At 35.7% G+C, this 19,291-nt stretch overlaps 1 protein-coding gene and 1 non-coding gene across 2 annotated transcripts in view; one reads left to right on the top strand and one right to left on the bottom strand.

Annotated features, from left to right (window-relative positions):
• The window catches only part of LOC101044492 (sperm flagellar protein 2), a 205,616-nt gene that overhangs the window by 13,230 nt on the left and 173,095 nt on the right, over positions 1-19,291 (top strand). The window contains exons 2-5 of the mRNA XM_003925929.4: positions 243-345; positions 11,635-11,887; positions 14,528-14,698; positions 16,683-16,823. Of these exons, the coding sequence (XP_003925978.2) occupies positions 243-345; positions 11,635-11,887; positions 14,528-14,698; positions 16,683-16,823 (668 nt within the window). The remainder of the gene's footprint in view (positions 1-242; positions 346-11,634; positions 11,888-14,527; positions 14,699-16,682; positions 16,824-19,291) is intronic.
• Positions 2,775-2,836, bottom strand: LOC120365713 (U7 small nuclear RNA). Its single transcript, XR_005580588.1, has one exon. It is a non-coding gene; the product is annotated as a U7 small nuclear RNA (small nuclear RNA).

Below are 19,291 nucleotides of genomic sequence, written 5' to 3'. Positions count from 1 at the left end.
TTCAAAATTGTATATTTCATCCATTATTGATTTATATTTATTTGGGGATCTTTATAAAATATCTACTGTTAAATGTCAGCATTTTCCTTTGGTTATTAAAAGATGTTTCTAGAAATATATTCATGGCATTTTGAGTTCAAGTTAAGTCATGTAGTCTTTAGTCTATGTATATATAATGAGATTCTTAGCTCTATGCATAACATTGTATTCACGTTTTTTAATCTCATTGTTTTGAAACTCAGGTCCCAAGTCATTTGCAAAGGCATTTTCCAGTGGCTATCTAATTGGAGAAGTTCTACACAAGTTTGAACTTCAGGACGATTTTTCAGAATTTTCGGAAAGCAGGTTAGTGAGATTGTTTCTTTTTGTTGTTGTTGTTGTTATTTGTTTGGAGACAAGGTCTTGTTCTGTTACCCAGATGGGAATACAGTAGCGTGATCATAACTCACTGCAACTCAAACTCTTGGAATCAAGCAATCCTGCTGCCTCTGCTTCCCACATAGCTGGGACTACAGGTGCATGCCACCACGCCTGGCTAATTTTTGTATTTTTGTTGAAAACAGGATTTTGCCATATTGCCAGGCTGGTCTTGAACTCCTGGGCTCAAGTGATCCTCCTGCCTCAGCCTTCTAAAGTGTTAGGATTAAAGGTGTGCCACCACACCTAGCCTACTCTTTACTTTAAAGAAAAGTTCATTTCCTTGGCATTTGGAAAGTCTAAAGTTAACGTCAAAGAATCATTAATCATAAAATCCCTTCCAAACCTCAAACACCCAAGCGGACCATTGATATGGAAATTGTTCCTTCCTTGCACATACATCTTTTATTGTCTGAAGAGTACAAAGAAGAGAATGTTAAATGGTTGCAACAAGACCTCATCTCTAAATGGGACTTATCTTACACTTATATAGTGCCTTCTGGCTATTAGAATATATAAGTAACACATATAACTCAATAATAAAAGGACAACCCAATTTAACAATAAGAAAAATATCTGCATAGACATTTCAAGAAGCTAACACACAAATAAGGGGCGATGAATAGACGCTCAACATCATTAGTGTTTTATTCCATTTTCACGCTCCTGATAAAGACACACTCAAGTCTGGGCAATTTACAAAAGAAAGAGGTTTATTGGACTTACATGGCTGGGGAGGCCTCACAATCATGATGGAAGGCAAGGAGGAGCAAGCCACATCTTACATGGATAGAAGCGGCGGAGAGAGTTTATGCAGAGAAGCTCTTGTTTTTAAAACCATCAGGTCCTTAAAGACCCATTCATTATCATGAGAAAAGCATGGGAAAGACCTATTCCCATGATTCAGTCATTTGCACTGGGTTCCTCCCACAACATATGGGAATTATAGGAGCTACAAGATGAGATTTAGGTGGGAACACAGAGCCAAAGCATATCAATTAGTGATTAGGAAGATGCAAATCAAGATTATGAGATACCGCTTCATACCCACTAGGATGGCTATAAGCAGAAAGATAGACAATAACAAGTGATGATAAGGGCATGGAGAAATCAAAACCCTCATACAATGTTACTGTGAATTTAACTAATTCAGGCAATTAAAAAAAACTGTTTAGGTTTGCCTCAAAAGGTAAACATTGACTACAAAACCCAACAATTCCACTTCTAGGTATATACCCAAGAAAAATGAAAACCTATCCATGTGATAACACAATGTTCATAGCAGATTATTTATGGTAGCCAAAAAGTAGAAACAACCCAAATACAGTTGGCCCTCTGTGTCCATGATTTCCACATCCATGGATTCAACCAATTGCAATTCAAAAATATATGGGGAAAAAATTTCACAGAGTTCCAAAGATCAAAACTTGTATTTGTCACAAACTGTGTACTACATTGAATCCACAAGAATGAAGTAACATGCAGCTTTGTATTAGGCATTAAATAAGTAATCTAGAGATGATTGAAAATATACAGAAGGGTGTATGTACATTATATGAAAATACTATACTATTTTATGTGAAACCACTTCAGCCTGGACTTCATTGTCCGTATCACTGTCAGCATTTTGGTCAAAGCCATTCAACAACTCTAGGAAGTTCCAAACTTTTCCATATTTTTCTGTTTTCTTCTGTGCCCTCCAAACTGTTCCAATCTTTGCCTGTTACCCAGGCAGCAGGAGAGAGACAAGTGAGTAGCAAAGTGTGAAAGGCCTCTCATAAAATCATCAGATCTCATGAGAACTCACTCAACTCTCATGAGAACAGCATGGGGGAAACTGCCTCCAAAATCCATTCACCTCCCACCAGGTATCTTTCTAGACATGTTGAAATTACGGGGATTACAGTTGAAGATGAGATTTGGGTGGGGACACAAAGCTTAACCATGTCAGCTACTTTATTATTTCTGTTCTTAGTGTCACTTCTGGCCTTCTGGTTATTTGGGGTGTAGTGTTCTTTTTCTAGTTTCTTGTTATGCATGATTAGCTTTTTCATTTGAGATTTTCTTTTTTAATATTTGGATTGATAGCTATACATTTCCCTCTAAGCACTGACTTAACTGCATCGCATACACTTTAGTATGTCATTTTGCATCTTTATTTATCTAAAATAATATTTTAATTTCTCTTGTGATTTCTTCTTTGATTCACTGTTATTTAGGAGTATGTTATTTAATTTCAATGTACTTCTGAATTCTCCAAATTTGCTATATTATTTATTTCTAAGTTAATTACATTGTCACTGGACAACACAGTTATTTCAATCTCTTTAAACTTAATGAAAAAAATTTTTTTTGTGGGAGGTTTTTTGGTAAAAGCTACAAAACCTGCTAGACAAATTCTAAAGGGGCTGTAACATTTATTGAAGCTGTTTTTAAAAATGGTCTAATATATGTTCTCTTTTTGAAAATGTTTTATATGTACTTAAATGTACATATTCTATTGTTGTTCAATAGAGTGTTTATAGATATCTGTGTAGATATCTGTTTATAGTGTTATCTAGGTCTTACATTTCCTTACTGATCTTCTGCCTAGTTGCTGTATCCATTATGGAAAGTTGGAACCAAAGTCTCAAACTATTCTTTTTGAATTATCTATTTTTCCCTCTAATTCTTTCCATTTTTGCTCCATGCTTTTTGTGGCTCCATTGTTAGATACATACATGTTTATAATTTTTATGTCTTCTTGAGGGATTGACTTTTTTAACAATATAAAATATTCTTATTATCGAGTAATACTTTTTTTCCTTAAAGTCAATTTTGCCTGATAGTATAGTCACTCCAGTCCTTTTTTTGTTATTATTTTCTTGATATATGTTTTTCCATCCTTTTACTCTCTACAAATTTGTGTCTTTGAATCTAAACTGTATTTTCTTGTAGAAAGCATGTAATTGGATTATACATCCATTCTTCCAGTTCCCTCTTTGTAATTGTAGTTATTTAATCCATTTATTAATTGGGGAGGGGGATTTAAGTGTGTGATTTTGATATTTGTTGTCTATATGTTTTATGTTTTTTTTTTTTTTAACTTCTCCGCTACTGCCTTCTTTTGTGTTAGATATTTTCTAATACTATTTTAATTCCCTTATTGTTTCTTTTACTATATTTTTGAGTCATTTTCTTAGTGGTTTTCATGAAGATTAAAATTAACACTTTAAATCAGACTATTGAGATTAATACTACTTTAATTTCACTAGTATAGAAAAAAAATTTGCTCCAGTGTATCTCAATTGTCTCCCCCTTTTTTTGTGCTATTTTTGTCCTATAAATTACATTTTAAGTACATCCAGTTAGTTGTATAATTATTGCTGTATGCACTTAACTTTTAAATCAGATAAGAAGAAAATAGTTATAAACAAAAATATGTTTAAACTATTTTTTATGTTACTCTTTGTAGTTACTTCTACTGATGTGGTTTAAAATTCATTCATGTGATTTGAGTTACTGAATATTGTCCTTTCATTTAGGCCTTAAGGATTCTCTTTAGTATTTCTTATAGGGCAGGTATGTTGACAGTGAGTTATTTTAGTTTTTGCTTATCCTCCAGTGTTGAGACATATTTTTACCGGACATAGAAGCTTGATTTGCAGTTTTTCTTTTTCAGCACTGTGACCGTGTCATCCGATTGTCTGCTGGCCCTCTTAATTTCTGATGAGAAGTCAGTTGCTTATTTTATAAAGAAGCTCTTGTATTTGATGACTTGTTTTTCTCTTGATGCTTTTAAGATTATCTCTGTCTTTGTCTTTCAAGAGTTTGACTATAATACATCTAGGTGTAGATATCTTTGTGAATAACCTGCTGTAGTTCATTGAGATTCTTGGATGTGTGGATCCATATCTTTCATTACATTTGTGAAGTTTTGGCCACTATTTCTCCAAAGATTCTTTTTGTCTCCTTTCTTTCTCTCTCCCATATCATTCTCCAGATATGTGTATATTAGTATGCTTGGTGAGGTACTGTAGGTCTCTGAGGCTTTGTTAATTATTAAACTTTTTATTATAGTGCAGTTTTAGATTTACAGAATAATTATCAACATAATACACAGATTTCCTATATTGTCCATATCTAGTCATACCTATTGCTGGTATCTTACATTAGTGTGGTACATTTGTTACAATTAATGAGCCAGTATTTGCATATTATTATCAAATAAAATCTACATGCCATTTAGGATTTTTTTTAATTTTTTACCTAATGTCTTTTTTGTTCCAGAATCCCATCCAGCATATCATATTATGTTTAATAATTATATCTCTTTAGGCTCTTCTGGAATGTGATATTTATTCAGATAGACTTTTCTTATATTGGATGATCTTGGCAGTTTTGAACAATACTAGTGATGTGATTGTCACTCAGTTTGAATTTCTCTGATGTTTTTCTCATGATTAGAGTGGACTTATATGTTTTGAGATTCTGGTCATTTTTCTTCATGCTTTTTTTCTTTTTTTCCCTCCCCTGAATAGTTTTAATTGACCTGTCTTTGGGTTCTCAGGTTCTTTCCTCTGTTAGCTCTAGTTTGCTGTTAAACTCTTATTGTGAATGGTTTTATTTCAGTTGTACATTTGAACTTCAGAATTTCACTTCGTTTCTATTTTTATAATTTCTATTTTTTTATTGATATTCTCTTTTTGTTGAAACAATATTCTCATACTTTCTTTTAAGTTTAACTGTTTTCCCATTTATCCTGAGAACACTAGCTGGCAGTGCTTGAAGCTGCAGCATTTACCCTGAGATAACTTTGCCATGAAATATCTTGCTTTTATTATTGTTTTTGCCTTGCTTTAGTATATAGACTTCAGAAACAAAAGATGTCATTCTACTTACAGGATTGTGTTTTAGTAGTGGTGTTTCCATTTACAAAATGTAGTAATTCTCAATCACCAAAAATGTCAAATCCTAGAAAACATAGCATTCCTATGCATAATGTTAATGTTGTTCTCCAACAGTTGTTGGCTGAAGATTTATTGGATGAATTTAATTTTTCCAAAATACACGATTCTGATGATTGAGATGATCCTGGTGTTTGTTCTGTTTAGAAATAACTCCAATAACAGTTTTTATATTTTACTTTTACATTGAAAATTAGTCAGACTTGCTTCAGCCTCAAAGATTGTATTTATGTAAAATTAAATGACCACTGGCAGTAAGCCGCACTTGTTTTTTTTTTTTCTAAACAGGAATATAATTTATATACATGGTTTCTTTTCCTTTCTTGAACATATTTATAATAGGCCATTAAAGGTCTTTGTCCAAGACTTCCCCACAGAGTTTCTATTCACTTTTTTTCCTTATGTATAGGTCATATCTTCCTGTTTGTGTGTTTCATAATTTTTGAAAACTGGACATTTAAAATAATATAAAGTATCAATTCAAACTATTACAAATTCTCAGGGTTTGTTGTTGTTGCTTCTGCTTCTGCTTTTTGTTTCATTTTGTTTTGTTTTTGTTTAGTGACTCTCCTGGACTAATTATGTAAAGTCTATATTCCTTCTTGTGTACTGCAACTAAAATCTCTAGTTGATTAGCTCAGTGATCAGCAGTTGAATAGAGATATCTTTCAGTATCTTGAACCAATACATTTTCCATTGCTAAGAAACTCTGTGAGTGGATTGCAGCATGTTTTCAGTGCTCTGGCAGTTTACAATTTTCAGTTTACAATTTTCCTTTAGCCTTTACGTTCTGCTTGTGCAACGTTTCAAAGTCAGCCAAAGGTGAGAGATTTGTACCTCTTCATGTCTTTCCTGGGCATCCATACATTCCTCCATATGCATATGGCCTCAGAGTCCCTAATGGACATCTCATTCATAGGTCTTCCTTTTTTAGTTTTTGGCCAGGCTCTTCTTTGCTCCACCTGGTTTTACTCTCAGGTAACTTTGATTATAAATAATTGCTATGATTGTTTTTTACCAACACCCTTGAGACAGAACTTTTTTCAGTGAGCAGGCTCCATCAGGTCAAATAATGACAAGGCCTGAAAATGGGGATTTTCAAAACACTACTGGTTAGTTAAATAGCAACACTCTGGGCTGTGTGTGACAGCTCACACCTATAATCCCAACACTTTGGGAGGCTGAGGTGGATGGATGCTCTGAGATCACAAGTTTGAGACCAGCCTGGCCAATATGGTGAAACCCCATCTCTGCTAAAAATACAAAAAATTATCTGGCTGTGGTAGAAGGCCATGTAATCTCAGCTACTTGGGAGGCTGAGGCAGGAGAGTAGCTTGAACCTGGGAGGTGAAGGTTGCAGTGAACCAAGATTGCGCCATTGCACTCCAGCCTGGGTGACAGAGCAACACTCTGTTTTTTTTAAAAAAAAAAAAAAAAGAAAAAGAAAAGCACCGCTCTGAAGATAGGTCTTTTGAAGGTGCTTCAAATCTGTCTGCTTTGATAACTGCCAAACTGGTGGTTTTTACAGCTACCATGGCTGTAAGTCTGCTGCTGGTTTTCACAGCCACTATGGAGCTAGGGAGAGGGACGTAGAAATGGAGCAAGCTAAAGTGACAAAAAGCTCTCTGTTGTTACCACTATTCAGCAGCTCTTCTTAAATAAGTGCTCCTTGAGTTGTTGCAAACCTTTAGCTAATTTCCAGACTTATGAACAAAGTTGATTTTTACAATTTTTGTTAGTGTTATTGTTGCCTTTAAGGACAAACAGATTTTTGGAGGTTCTCACTCTACCATTTATGAAGATCTACTTCAAATCCATAATATTTTAACCTGATACTTCCTGCTCAGGTATTTCTTGGTTTGGTTTGCCTGTAATGATAGGCCTTTGTGAAGCTACACCTATGTTATAAGACTTCTGAGCAAAAGCATCTCTGATATTTTTACACTAGAGGTGAATTATTCTTTCATAAAACAGATTATGTTAATTTTATGTATAGTAACTGTATGATACAAAAGAAGCCATAGATTAAAACTATACTGTCATGCCAAATAAACCCTTTTTTGCTAATCTCATCCAATTTCTTGTGCTTCTAGTATACAGGTTAACATTCTAATCCATACCTACATCTCATATCATGCATCTCTTCCTCAACGGCATGGCATATAAATTCATTACTAGCCCCAGCCGCCCCCTCTGCCTGCCCTCTCAGCCCTTCGCTCCCTCTGTTCCTAGCTTTGCTGCCACCAGTAGAAGCTGGATTAGGCTCCAAGGTATAAGAATGCCAGGGTAAGAAGGCCAGTGTTCATGCCCTCCTTCTCTTTTTTGTGCTTTCTCAGGAGTTCTTATACGTACAGATTGATGGGTTATAACTTGCATGTAACCAGATTTCCAATCCATTTGTTGTTGTTGCTGCTTTTTATCCTTTATCAAAGTTAGAGATTCAACTTAAACATTTAATATTTATAACACTGATCACTTTTTTGTCAATTTCTTTATCTGTGATTTTGTCTGTGTTTTTATCTGTGTTTCTTTCACATTGTGTAAAACACCATGAAGTTAGGGGTATTAGGTTATTTTTCTTTGTATCTCTAGGGCTTAACATAGGCCTGGTGCATATTTGGCTTTCAGTAAATATATTTTAAATTAATGAATGCCTACATTTCCTAGTAAATTCTACAGAGAGAGACCTTGTTTAGACTACCCAACATGAAGCTAAAACTCTACACTCACATCTGTAGATGTGATATCCCCATCAGCTTAAGAAACTCGAGTGTTCCAGTCTCTCTGTCATTCTCAAGGTCATGGCTTACAAGGTGCTTCTCAGTGTGACACTCATTTACCTTTCCAGGTATATTTCCCATCTACCTAGAATCCTAACCTAAGCTTCTCTGGTCCACACACACATCATGTATTTTTGTTATGCCTCTTACCTTTGCAAATTAATGTCATTTTTTCACTTCTACCATGAGAAACTTGTATTTATTCTGAAGGCCAGGTAAAAATTTTCTCCTTCGCTAAACTCTGCTTTTACTTTCTTAGTAGATTTAGTTTCCCTTTTCTCTTTGTTCTAATAATACTTTGGACATCCCTTTCCTTATTACATTATCTTTATCAAGTTATAATTATTTATTTAACTATCAGTTCATATCAGATCAGTAGCTGAATCAGTTCTGATAAGAACTTACCTGCCAAATGAAGGCGCCCAAGCAATGTTGGATGAATGTTAAATGAATGTTTACTCCTCAACTACATTGCAAATATCCTGAAAGTTGCAGAATATGTTTATTCTTTGTGCTCCAAGCATCGTCCTGGCCCATAATATTGTTTTCAATGAATAAATGAGTGATGTCAGAGAGTATATCTACTTAACCATGGAAGAGTTCAAGGACTATCCTGACCAGATCACAGATGCAGTGTTTCAGGTATACCAAAGTGGCTCTTGTTGGCAGGACCACAGAGAGCCTATGTGTGAAATGGAAAAAGGGTCCGCATCTAGCTGGAAACAGTTGTAAAAATGCAGGCCTTGGTGAACAGAGAAGCTTTTGTACAAGGAAAAAGGAACCCCATTTTGGAAGAAGCAGTCTCATGCCAGAGACAGGGCTTAGCAATCTCAGCAGAGGGTGGATTTCATACTCTTGCTCCACCTTTGGACACATGTGTGTCCTGTGTGACAGTGCTGCTCATCATATACTACAAAGGACTAACTTTCTTTCTCACCAAGAGTCATTCCATTCCTTAATGTGGGAAGAGGGTCCTACTTCTATTAAGAACAAATTATCATCCATCTTCAATTCTTGGAACAACCCATTTTTTTTCCCCAGGGCACATGATATTTTAAATAAGACAAGGATAAGTCAATCTCATAGGTATGACCTTTGTAATGGTATATTTGGTGAGGAAGATAATCCCTTTTTTGTCATAGCCGAATTTTTAGGAACCTTGTGCCAGGGCTTATGATTTGGGGATCTTATCTAACACTTTTAGTTTTCTAGTTTAAAATGTAAACTGGAAATATATTTTGTAAATAACTCAGAGTTACTCATCTTGGAAATGATTTAATTCTAGGAATAACTCATCTAACTCTGAAAGAGAACCGTGATTTGAATATTTTTATTACTTCACAAATGTGAAAATTGAGAGGATTTGTTTTTTTAAATTTTTAAATTTTTAATTTTTAATTTTTAATTTTTTTTTTGAGACAGAGTCTCACTCTGTCACCAGGCTGGAGTGCAGTGGCATGATCTTGGCTTACTGCAACCTTCGCCTCCCAGCTTCAAGCCATTCTGCCTCAGCCTCCCAAGTAGCTGGGACTGCAGGTGCACACCACCATACCCAGCTATTTTTTTGTATTTTTAGTAGATACAGGGTTTCACCATGTTGGCCAGGATGGTCTTCATCTCTTGACCTCGTGATTTGCCTACCTCAGCTACCCAACATGTTGGGATTACAGGCGTGAGCCACTGCGCCTGGCCAGATTCATCTTTTTAAAAGTAAACAGTCGAGACAATTTCTGAGAGGACAGCTACTACTTACCTTGTAAGAAGATGCATTCCCTCGCCAGATGGCAAGAAGGGAAGGAGATAGGTAGCCTCTTGGCAAGTAATGACTGCTAGTAGAGAGGGAAAAGGCTTTTTCTAACACACATTTCTTATTTCCTCAGAGGTTATCGTTTATCTCATATGGCTCTGTCTCCAGGACAAAGATGTCCCAGTAGTTTTTCTGTCTTCAAAAAAACAACTGTTGATTATCCTGTCATTCCAGTTCTACCCACGCTTTAACAAGATTCGGCTTCCACCAATTGACACACAAGTTATGTTCCCCAAATTTTGGTTGATTAGAAATAAACTTTCAGAAATAAGTATTGTTATACCTGCATCCTTTGGCGAGTTCATAAAAGACATTTAAACCCTAGTAGGTAACTGAACTATAACATTAACAGGCTTATTAACTGCATTCTGGGAGCCACATGATACAAGTAAGAGAAAGAGAAAACTCTTCCCTCTTTTTCTTGAGTGCAGGGCTAAGTGTTGACAAAATCTGGAAATGGGTAATGTTTGCTTTTAGACTCTCCCTCCTGAATTAGCATGACCCTAAAATCTGTAGTCCAAGGTTATAACCCAGACCAAAGCTCTGACAGATGGCTCTCAGTTCATGTCTTTCCAATTATGTGTAGTGAGCAAAGCACACAGGACTCCTAGGATGGGAAGGGCATGAAAGGATGACTGTGATGGAAGATCAAAAGGGGTGGTAGATGCCTGCCCAGAGAATGGAAGCACATGTTGATTTGACTATCTTCTTTCGCAATCATTCTCTTCAAAACATGGTCTGCTTTACCTGAGTCATTTTAGACAAATGTTGTATCTCCAACTGTATGGTGATTTGTGGAGAAACGAAATGCAAAATTGGACCAGAGAAGACCCTCAAAAAAGTATGTTTAGTCTCATGCTGAAAAGGTTTTCTTGTAGCATGCACTATCTCTTTGTCTCCTCCAAGGCCTGTTTCTCTTTTACTAATTTAAAATATTTTATTTGAAGTTTGATTGACGTAGTATAATATCCTAAGTATATGTTGCTAAGTATTTCAGTTAAAAGAATTATTAGTACACAGAGGAAATAGGACAGTAAGTTGTACCACATGTCCACAACATGAATTCAAGGTATTACATCACTACTTTTCTTGACATTGGCCATCTCATGGTGCTGGTTCCTCATTCATATTTAGAAATCACTCTTACATTTCCTCAGCTCCACATCCTTTTAGGGGATGGGCACTTTTAGGTTAGACTATAAGAGGTTCAAAAACATGCTAAGATATTATATACTCTCTGTCTATATGTATAAATGTATGATTTTTTTCCTGTAAAAAAAATGTTCCATAGCTCTCAGATTTTCAAAGGTATCTGTGATTCAAAAACAAAAGACTTAGAACCACTACCTGAATGCAATCTCTTGAAAAATAGTATACTGGGAACAGTATATCAAGTTTAGGTGTTGTGACTTCTGTATTTACTTCTGAATAAATTCTATTGTCAATTTAGAGCAGAAAAGTTTTAGTGTAGCCATTCAAGAGAAATGAATGCATACAGTTCAGGTAGACATGGTCAGTTAAAAATCTCAATGAATTTACATTAGAGTGGTTTTAGAGAAGAATGATACAGTTAAAAGAACATGAAATAATTCAGAATATTGGATCATGATAATACTTCTGATATTTGTTGTTTGTCTTTAATTTAATGCTGATGTCTAATTATGTAAAATATTTTACTGTCCAGGGTTTCAAGTGCCAAACTTAATAATTTTTCTCGCTTGGAGCCAACACTTCACCTCCTGGGTGTGCAGTTTGATCAGAATGTGGCCCATGGCATCATCACAGAAAAGCCTGGGGTGGCAACAAAGCTTTTATATCAATTGTACATTGCTCTTCAGAAAAAGAAGAAAAGTGGATTGACTAGATTGGAGATGCAAACCATGCAACCTCTGACAAATTTAAGACTTCAAAACATGAAAAGGGATACTTTTCAAGAGGTAGGTACATAAAAAAGCATAATAAGCATGTCACAATGTAAAACTTGGTAAAGAGAAATGACAATGATGTTGAATTCACAAAGAAGCCTCATTAGGTATGTATATCTCTTACATATGTTACTGGTCTTATTTGGATTTTATTTTATATTCATATTTTGAATTTATTTACCCATTTTTGACGTCACTCTCTATCCTATCCATATAGGCAATAGCTTATCAAACTCTTTTTATAATTTCCAGTACTTTTTTTGTTGTTGTTTTTGAGAGTGAGAGCCTTGCTCTTTTGCCAATGCTGGTCTCGAACTCTTGAGTTCAAGCCGTCCTCCCACTTGAGCCTCCCAAGTAGCTGGGACTATAGGACTAGTACTTTTTGTGCCTGCCCCTCTCTTCCTGTTTCTACCCTATCATTTCTACTCAGATCTTTTTATCAGCTGCTGCAGCAACCTGCTAAAATGTCTCTTAATCTTCAGTCTTTCTGGAAAAGTCAATCAACTGCTAAATGAATCTTTCCTAAATTTAATTTTTATTGGATTCTTCTGCTCAGAAACCTGTTTTTACTTTTTTTCTAGTCCTCAGCATAGTGTTTCTTTCTTCTACATTAATTGATAATCTGTGCTTAAACACGACTATTCCTGCTCTTCCTTTCCTCACACCCAAACTCACCCTTCTCATCTCTCCTCTTCCCCAAACTGTTCTTCTCTGTCTACTGTACAGCCCAGTACATGTGGTTTCTTCCTTTGGAACTCTAGAGAATAATTCTCACATTCTTGGTTTTACCCTCTTGATACTGATATTGTTGGCTAACTATTCATTCTTTATTTGTCATATGATCTTACCAAATTTTTAGTACATCAGATTTGATGAATATGTCTAGTACAATGCTTCAAACATTGTAAATACTCATTAAATGTGTTACTGACTAATTGATATGACTTTTTAGTTGACAATTCTCTCCAGTTCTTATACAATTCCCTATGGTAAACAAAGTGCACTAACTTTTACAGGACCTCTGGAATAATTTTGAGTGCCGTACTGATGAAAAACAGTAAATATAAATGGACAGAATTATATTTTTAATTTAATTTTGAAGCAGCAATGGCATAATAGATATGAGGGCCATCTCCGTGTTTGTATTTGTCCATTCTTCATGGATATCATTACAAGTCTGGTAGCAGAATGGACTCAGCACTCTTTGAGAACTAGAAATCAGATTAGGCTTAATATGAATAATTTAATATTACGTTAGGCCTCCTTTACTTGCAAGCTGGTTAACTTTGAGCCATCCTCTAAACAACTCTCAGCTTCAATTTTCCCAACTGTAAAAACAAGGATGCTTATTTCTTCCTGCCTCAGAGTTCAGAATTGGACATATTTGCAGCTTCAAGAAGTATGGATTAACTGGAGTGGAGTTTATATAAAGTTTATATATAATAAACTGTAAAGTAGTCAACAGTAGCAAGTGCTATAAGAGCTGTGTAGATGAAGACAAACAAGAGCCTATTAGCTCATTTGATGTTGGTCATGGGTGAGCGTCCAGAGTCAGTAGTTCATTCACTGAACAAATATTTATTGGGCTCCTACTTTTTGTCAAGCACTGCATAACGAACACACAGGAAAAGCCCCAACCCTCTTAGAGCTTATGTATTAGCGAGAGAATAATGTTCTATTAGAGTGGTATGGAATGCAATGAGTTAATAAGGACACTGGAACTGAGTAAGAGGGTAGCATACATTATTCTTTCAAGAAATGTGGAGGTAAAGAAGAGAACAGTAGGAGAGAAAAGCTCAAGTGAAGTATGAGATTGCTTGTTTTATGGACCAAGAGACTGGGGCAACTTGTCAGTGAAAAAAGAATCAGTGGCAGGGGAGATGAAAATGGTACAAAGACCAGATGGGAAAAGGCCCTCTGGGGATGAAACGACGAGTATGCAATCAATAGTCTGTATGGAAGAGGTGATATCCTAGGAAAGAAGTAGAAATGTCATCTTTGATACTAGATAAGAAGAGATACAGGTAATACTAATAATGGTTGAAATTTATTGAACCTATCTAGTGACATGCCAAGCCCTGTGTTAGGTGCTTTATAAATGTTATCTCACTTAATCTTCACAACAGTCATAAAAGATAAGTACTTTTAATATTCCATTCTACAGATGATGAAACTGAAGCCCAGTGGATTAGGTAACTTGCCCAGTTTCATGCAGCAATAGGTAGTAAAGCTGAAACACAAATTTAGGAAGTTTTAATGTTTCTTCACTTTTTGCTAAGGAGTGGCTAAGCAATGGGAAGAATCTGGCTTCTTATATTATCTCTTATATGTTAAAATTGGTGTAATGAAATTATTTCTGCAAAAATATATTTCCAAGAATATAAATACCATTTCTGAAAATTAAACTCAGTTAAAAAGTTTAACTCTACAAGTATATATGAGGCTATTTTGTAAGAAGGAACACAAATGATGTTTTTGTAATTGCGCTTATATCAATTAAGAATATGAGTAATTGAAATGGGGCTTGAATTTAGCCTAACAATAGTAATTCAAAGAATTTCATTTTGAAGGCGAATTTTATTTGTGCTTATAATGAAAATGTACTCTTCATTCTCTAATAACAAAATCTTTTGAAATGCTTTTTTCGTTTAGAGACTTAGACACATGATACCACGTCAAACTGATTTCAATCTGATGCGGGTTACATACAGGTTTCAAGAAAAATATAAACACATGAAAGAAGATCTTGCCCATTTGAATTTTGAGGAACTTGAAAGATTTCAAAAACTCAAGGAAGAGCAAAGATATTTGGATATCAAAAAGGTTTCATAGAACTATTTTTTCAGAAATTCATTAGTACTATATAGTATACTGTTTGTGATTTATGCCTATAGTACACGTTGCCTAAGCAGTAACGTAGCACAAGTTGCACTTTCCTGATGTGTGACTTTGTCCTGCCCTACTCTCACCCTTTCTCTCTCTCCCTTGCTCCTTTTTCTCTCTCCTTTGCTTCTTTTCTCCAACCTGACTCTTGCTGACTGTTACCCCTACTTGTGGCTGAGAACAAGAACTGCCGTCCTCTGGAGTAGCAAGACAACTGGATCTCCTTCACTGGCAGAAATCAATGTTTCAGCTGCTTTAGTGATGGAAGGTTGCTACTAGCTACCCCATTGGTCAAAGGCACATGGCCATTGTCACCACTGAAGGAGATAGATCAGACATTGTCCCCTTGCTTTCTCCTCTTTTGCAACCACTTGGTCTTTTGGTCCTGCCCCATTTCTCTGTTCTTGGAAATGTGAAGTAATTCTTTGCTTACATACTTCTGAACAACTCTTAACTTCTTCCTGGCCCTTGCTTCTTGCTTTGACTAACTCTCTGCTCCTTCTCAAATTTCTTTAAAACTCTTTAAAGATCTTCTGTGCCTTTATGGATGAGAGAATAATGGTACATGGAATCATTAAAGATTTTTAAGAGCATTTCAGGTGACTGGGTATATGGAATGTGTAAACTACAGGCAAAAGAATTATGTAGTTCTTCCCATTGTACTGTACAATCACTTTTTAAATTCATGTATTTATTTGGAATGATAAGCTATTAACATATTCTGAATGTAGTCAGCTCCTCCTCGTGGGGAAGAAAGGAAAGATGAGAGACAAACTGGAAGGTAATGTAATTCTCTTACTTGCCAGAGGGTAAATAAAGGATTATACTTCCCTTTGGTGTTACATGATAAAGAGACAAAGCACTCTTAAAGTAGTGTTTGAGACCAACTGCTTTGACTCTTTATGTGGAACCAGCCTGTCCATTCGTGCCAAGCCCAATGCAGACAGTCTCCAAGAAAGCTGAGGAAAAGGAAATATGATACCATTAAATAGTCTGAAATAAATTATGTTCAAATAATCACAGGGAGCAAATAAGGCAAAGGGGAGACCCTGTGTCTTCCAGATCTTCTTAAGAAAGAAAAGATAAACAGATTGCAATTAAACAAATATTTGTATTTTGGAAGATGAAATGAAGAAAATTGTTCATTTATGCCTTTTTAGTGGTAAACTGAAATTTTTTATCTTTGGACATGGGAACTAATGATCCTATTAGTTCTAATATAATCTATTAGTAGTAAAGTAATGATTAGTTTTACATGTTACTTCATAAATCATCTACTTTTAAAATATTTTATCTGATTTTCAGATCCTTTTTCTTTTCAATTACATTCTCCTGCTTATATTCTTCTTAAAATAACTACTGCCTACATACAGAAGAGATCATCCAATAATGATACCATATAATTTAGTGTTAATTCAATGTGTGAGGTTGCCCCTGAATTCATTGTTTAAGTGTGGCTGGTTTTGGAGAAGTTTGTCATTTTTATTGGGTTTCCCAGGAGCCCTGCTAGAAATTGCTTCCTAGACAGAATTTTCTCATTGGACCATCTTCAGGTAGAGAATATTTTTCTTTCCATGCTTAGTAAGGTCATGACAGTAGGATTGGAAAAGAATTATACTCTTATTTATATTTGGGACATCTTTGTTGTCCTTTTAGTATCATCACACAGAATGAAAATATAGACATTTAATAGATATAATTTGCAGATTCCAGAATTGTGTTTTAACATTATGCTTTTAACAATAAGTCATATTGACACTTGCTTCTTAACATTACACAATTGTGACACCGAGTTTCTTGGCTAGTTGCTGGGTTCTGAAAATTTCAATAGATAAATTTTATATATTTATACCTGTGAGTGTATTATATTGCCTGTTCTGACTGTTATTCTGAATAACTAAACTAATATATATGGGATATTCAGCAATACTTAAACAGAAGACGACAAAATGAAATAATGGCCAAAATCCAAGCAGCTATCATACAGATACCTAAACCTACATCAAATCGTACTTTGAAAGCACTCGAGGCCCAAAAAATGATGAAAAAGAAAAAAGAGGCAGAAGTAAGTGATCATCCTTTACTATTGTGCTGTGTTTATCTTAACTAAAGAATGGTCTTTCTCTGAAACATATAGAGACTTTCCAAAACTTCACACTTGCTTTCCAAACTGTCTCTGACCTTGTCCTTTCTCATTTAGAATTCCTCCACTCTGTGCATATCCAACTCATGTTATATTGTTATTTGTTCAGAACAAAGAATGTAGCTTTAGGCCAGGAATGACAAACTCCTATTAAATGGCAGTCTGGACTCCTGTGTTGAAAAGGATTCTGTGGTCAATAACAAACCAGGTCAGAATAGCTGCTGTTGTAATGGATCATGTCATACCCATTTGTATTGCTATAAAAGAATACCTGAGGCTGGGTAATTTATAAAGAAAAAGAGGTTTATGTAGCTTATGGTTCTGAAGGATGAAAGATTCAAGAATGGGTATCTGGTGAGGGCCTTAGTAAGGGGAAGGGGAAGTCAATCTAGGATATGCAAACATTCCATGGGGAGAGAGGAAGGGAGAGTAGGGGATGGAGGGAGAAAGGAGAGAGAAGGGGCCAGGTTCTTTTTAACAACCAGCTCTCTTGGGAACTAATAAAGTGAGAACTCACCCTTAGGGAGAGAATCAATCTATTCATGAGGGAGAAAGAGTGAGAGAGAAGGTGCCAGGCTCTTTTTAACAACTAGCTCTCATGGGAACTAATAGAGTGAGAACTCATCCCCAGGGAGGGCATCAGTCTGTTCACAAGGGACCCACCACGTGACCCAGACACCTCCCATTAGGTTCCACCTTCAACATCAGGATCAAATTTCATATGCTGTTTTCAGGGACAATCATCCAAACCATAGCAGGTCGTAACTGCCTTGGGTACAGCAGGGGCCAGTCAAGGTATATGTAGCACACATATGCCATTCCTACTATGTTTTTACTCAATTCCTCCTCCTCATCACATACTATTTTTTTATGAATCCCAGGAATGTTAAGTAACTTGTTGCTATGAGTATATTTAAATTTAAGATACCTATACCAGTGACATTTTACTAGACATCGACTGTCAATCATTTTGGTAAGATACAGTCTGATTCTCTTTCACAGGAGAGCAGTGTTATAGTTTGATACTAATTCCTGCAATTCACACTGCATACTGCTACAATGATTGCTAATATTCTCCCATGTGACCTACAAAGATGATTAATAACTACCATTTATTGAACATGTGCTATATGTCAAGCTGTAGATCGGGCACTTCACTTTAACTTTAATTTGTAAACAACTCTCTAAGTAGGATATTATTTTTCCTATTTTGTAGCTGAGAAAACAGACCCAGAAAGTTGATATGTTTTACCCACTGCTAGTAAAGCAGAGACTGACAGATATCTCTGATTCCTAAATGCATTGAATTTTACATTAATCCACATTTTTTGTTTGTTTTTTAAATACTACCAAAATATCTTGTACTTGGATTCTAAAATTACTACCTACAGAGGCTTTTATCTGACTCCATTTCAGTATCTACCTCTCATATGTCCCTCAGCTGATTAAAGTGTTGTTGTTGTTGTTTCTTTTTTGAGACGGTCTTACTCTGTTGCCCAGGCTGGAGTGCAGTGATACAATCATGGATCACTGCAGCCTTAATCTCTCAGGCTCAAGTGATCCTCCCACCTCAGCCTCCTGAGTAGCTGGAACTACAGGTGCTCAAAGCTGGTCTCGAACTCCTGGGCTTAGGCAATCTGCCAATCTCAGCCCCCCAAAGTGCTTGGATTACAGGTGTGAGCAACTGTACCCGGACTGATTAAAGTTTTAAAAAAAGTATTTGTAGAACACAAAGGTGAGCTAAAGTCAATCTTCAGATAACAAATTAATAGTGTAAATAAGGTTGCATGAGAAATGTTTACAACACCTGAGACAACAATTTTTAAAGAAATATTTGACTATAGGAGACCAAGTTGGGAGGATTGCCTGAGATCAGGAGTTTGAGACTAGCCTGGCCAACATGGTGAAACCCTATCTCTATTAAAAATACAAAACTTAGCCGTGTGTAGTGGCACATGCCTGTGATCCCAGCTACTTGGGAGGCTAAGGCAGGAGAATCACTTGAACCTGGGAGGCAGAGGTTGCCTTGAGCCAAGATCGCACCATTGCACTCCAGCCTGGGCTGCAGAGTGAGATTATGTCTCAAAAAAAATTTTAAAAAAGAGAGAGAGAGAAAGAAAGAAAAAGAAAAAGAAATATTTGTATCCAAAAATTTATGTCCTGACTCTTTGATAATCTTTATTCTAATAAAATAAATGTCCGTTTGTACCCTGTCAAGATCATGAAGTGAATGATTCAGAGGAGCCAATTTTCACATTCTTTTAGATGTAGTTAGCTTAGTCTAAAAGTAACAAATCAAAATTATAAAAATATTTTAGAATGCATCTTTTCATATCTTAAGTCCTAATTACCTTGAATTAGTATTACATGTCACTTTATAAACTTGAATG

Source organism: Saimiri boliviensis, chromosome 1 (genome assembly GCF_048565385.1).
Source record: "Saimiri boliviensis isolate mSaiBol1 chromosome 1, mSaiBol1.pri, whole genome shotgun sequence".
In the NCBI taxonomy this organism is placed as follows: domain Eukaryota; kingdom Metazoa; phylum Chordata; class Mammalia; order Primates; family Cebidae; genus Saimiri; species Saimiri boliviensis.
This window is presented reverse-complemented; position numbering and strand designations above follow the sequence as displayed.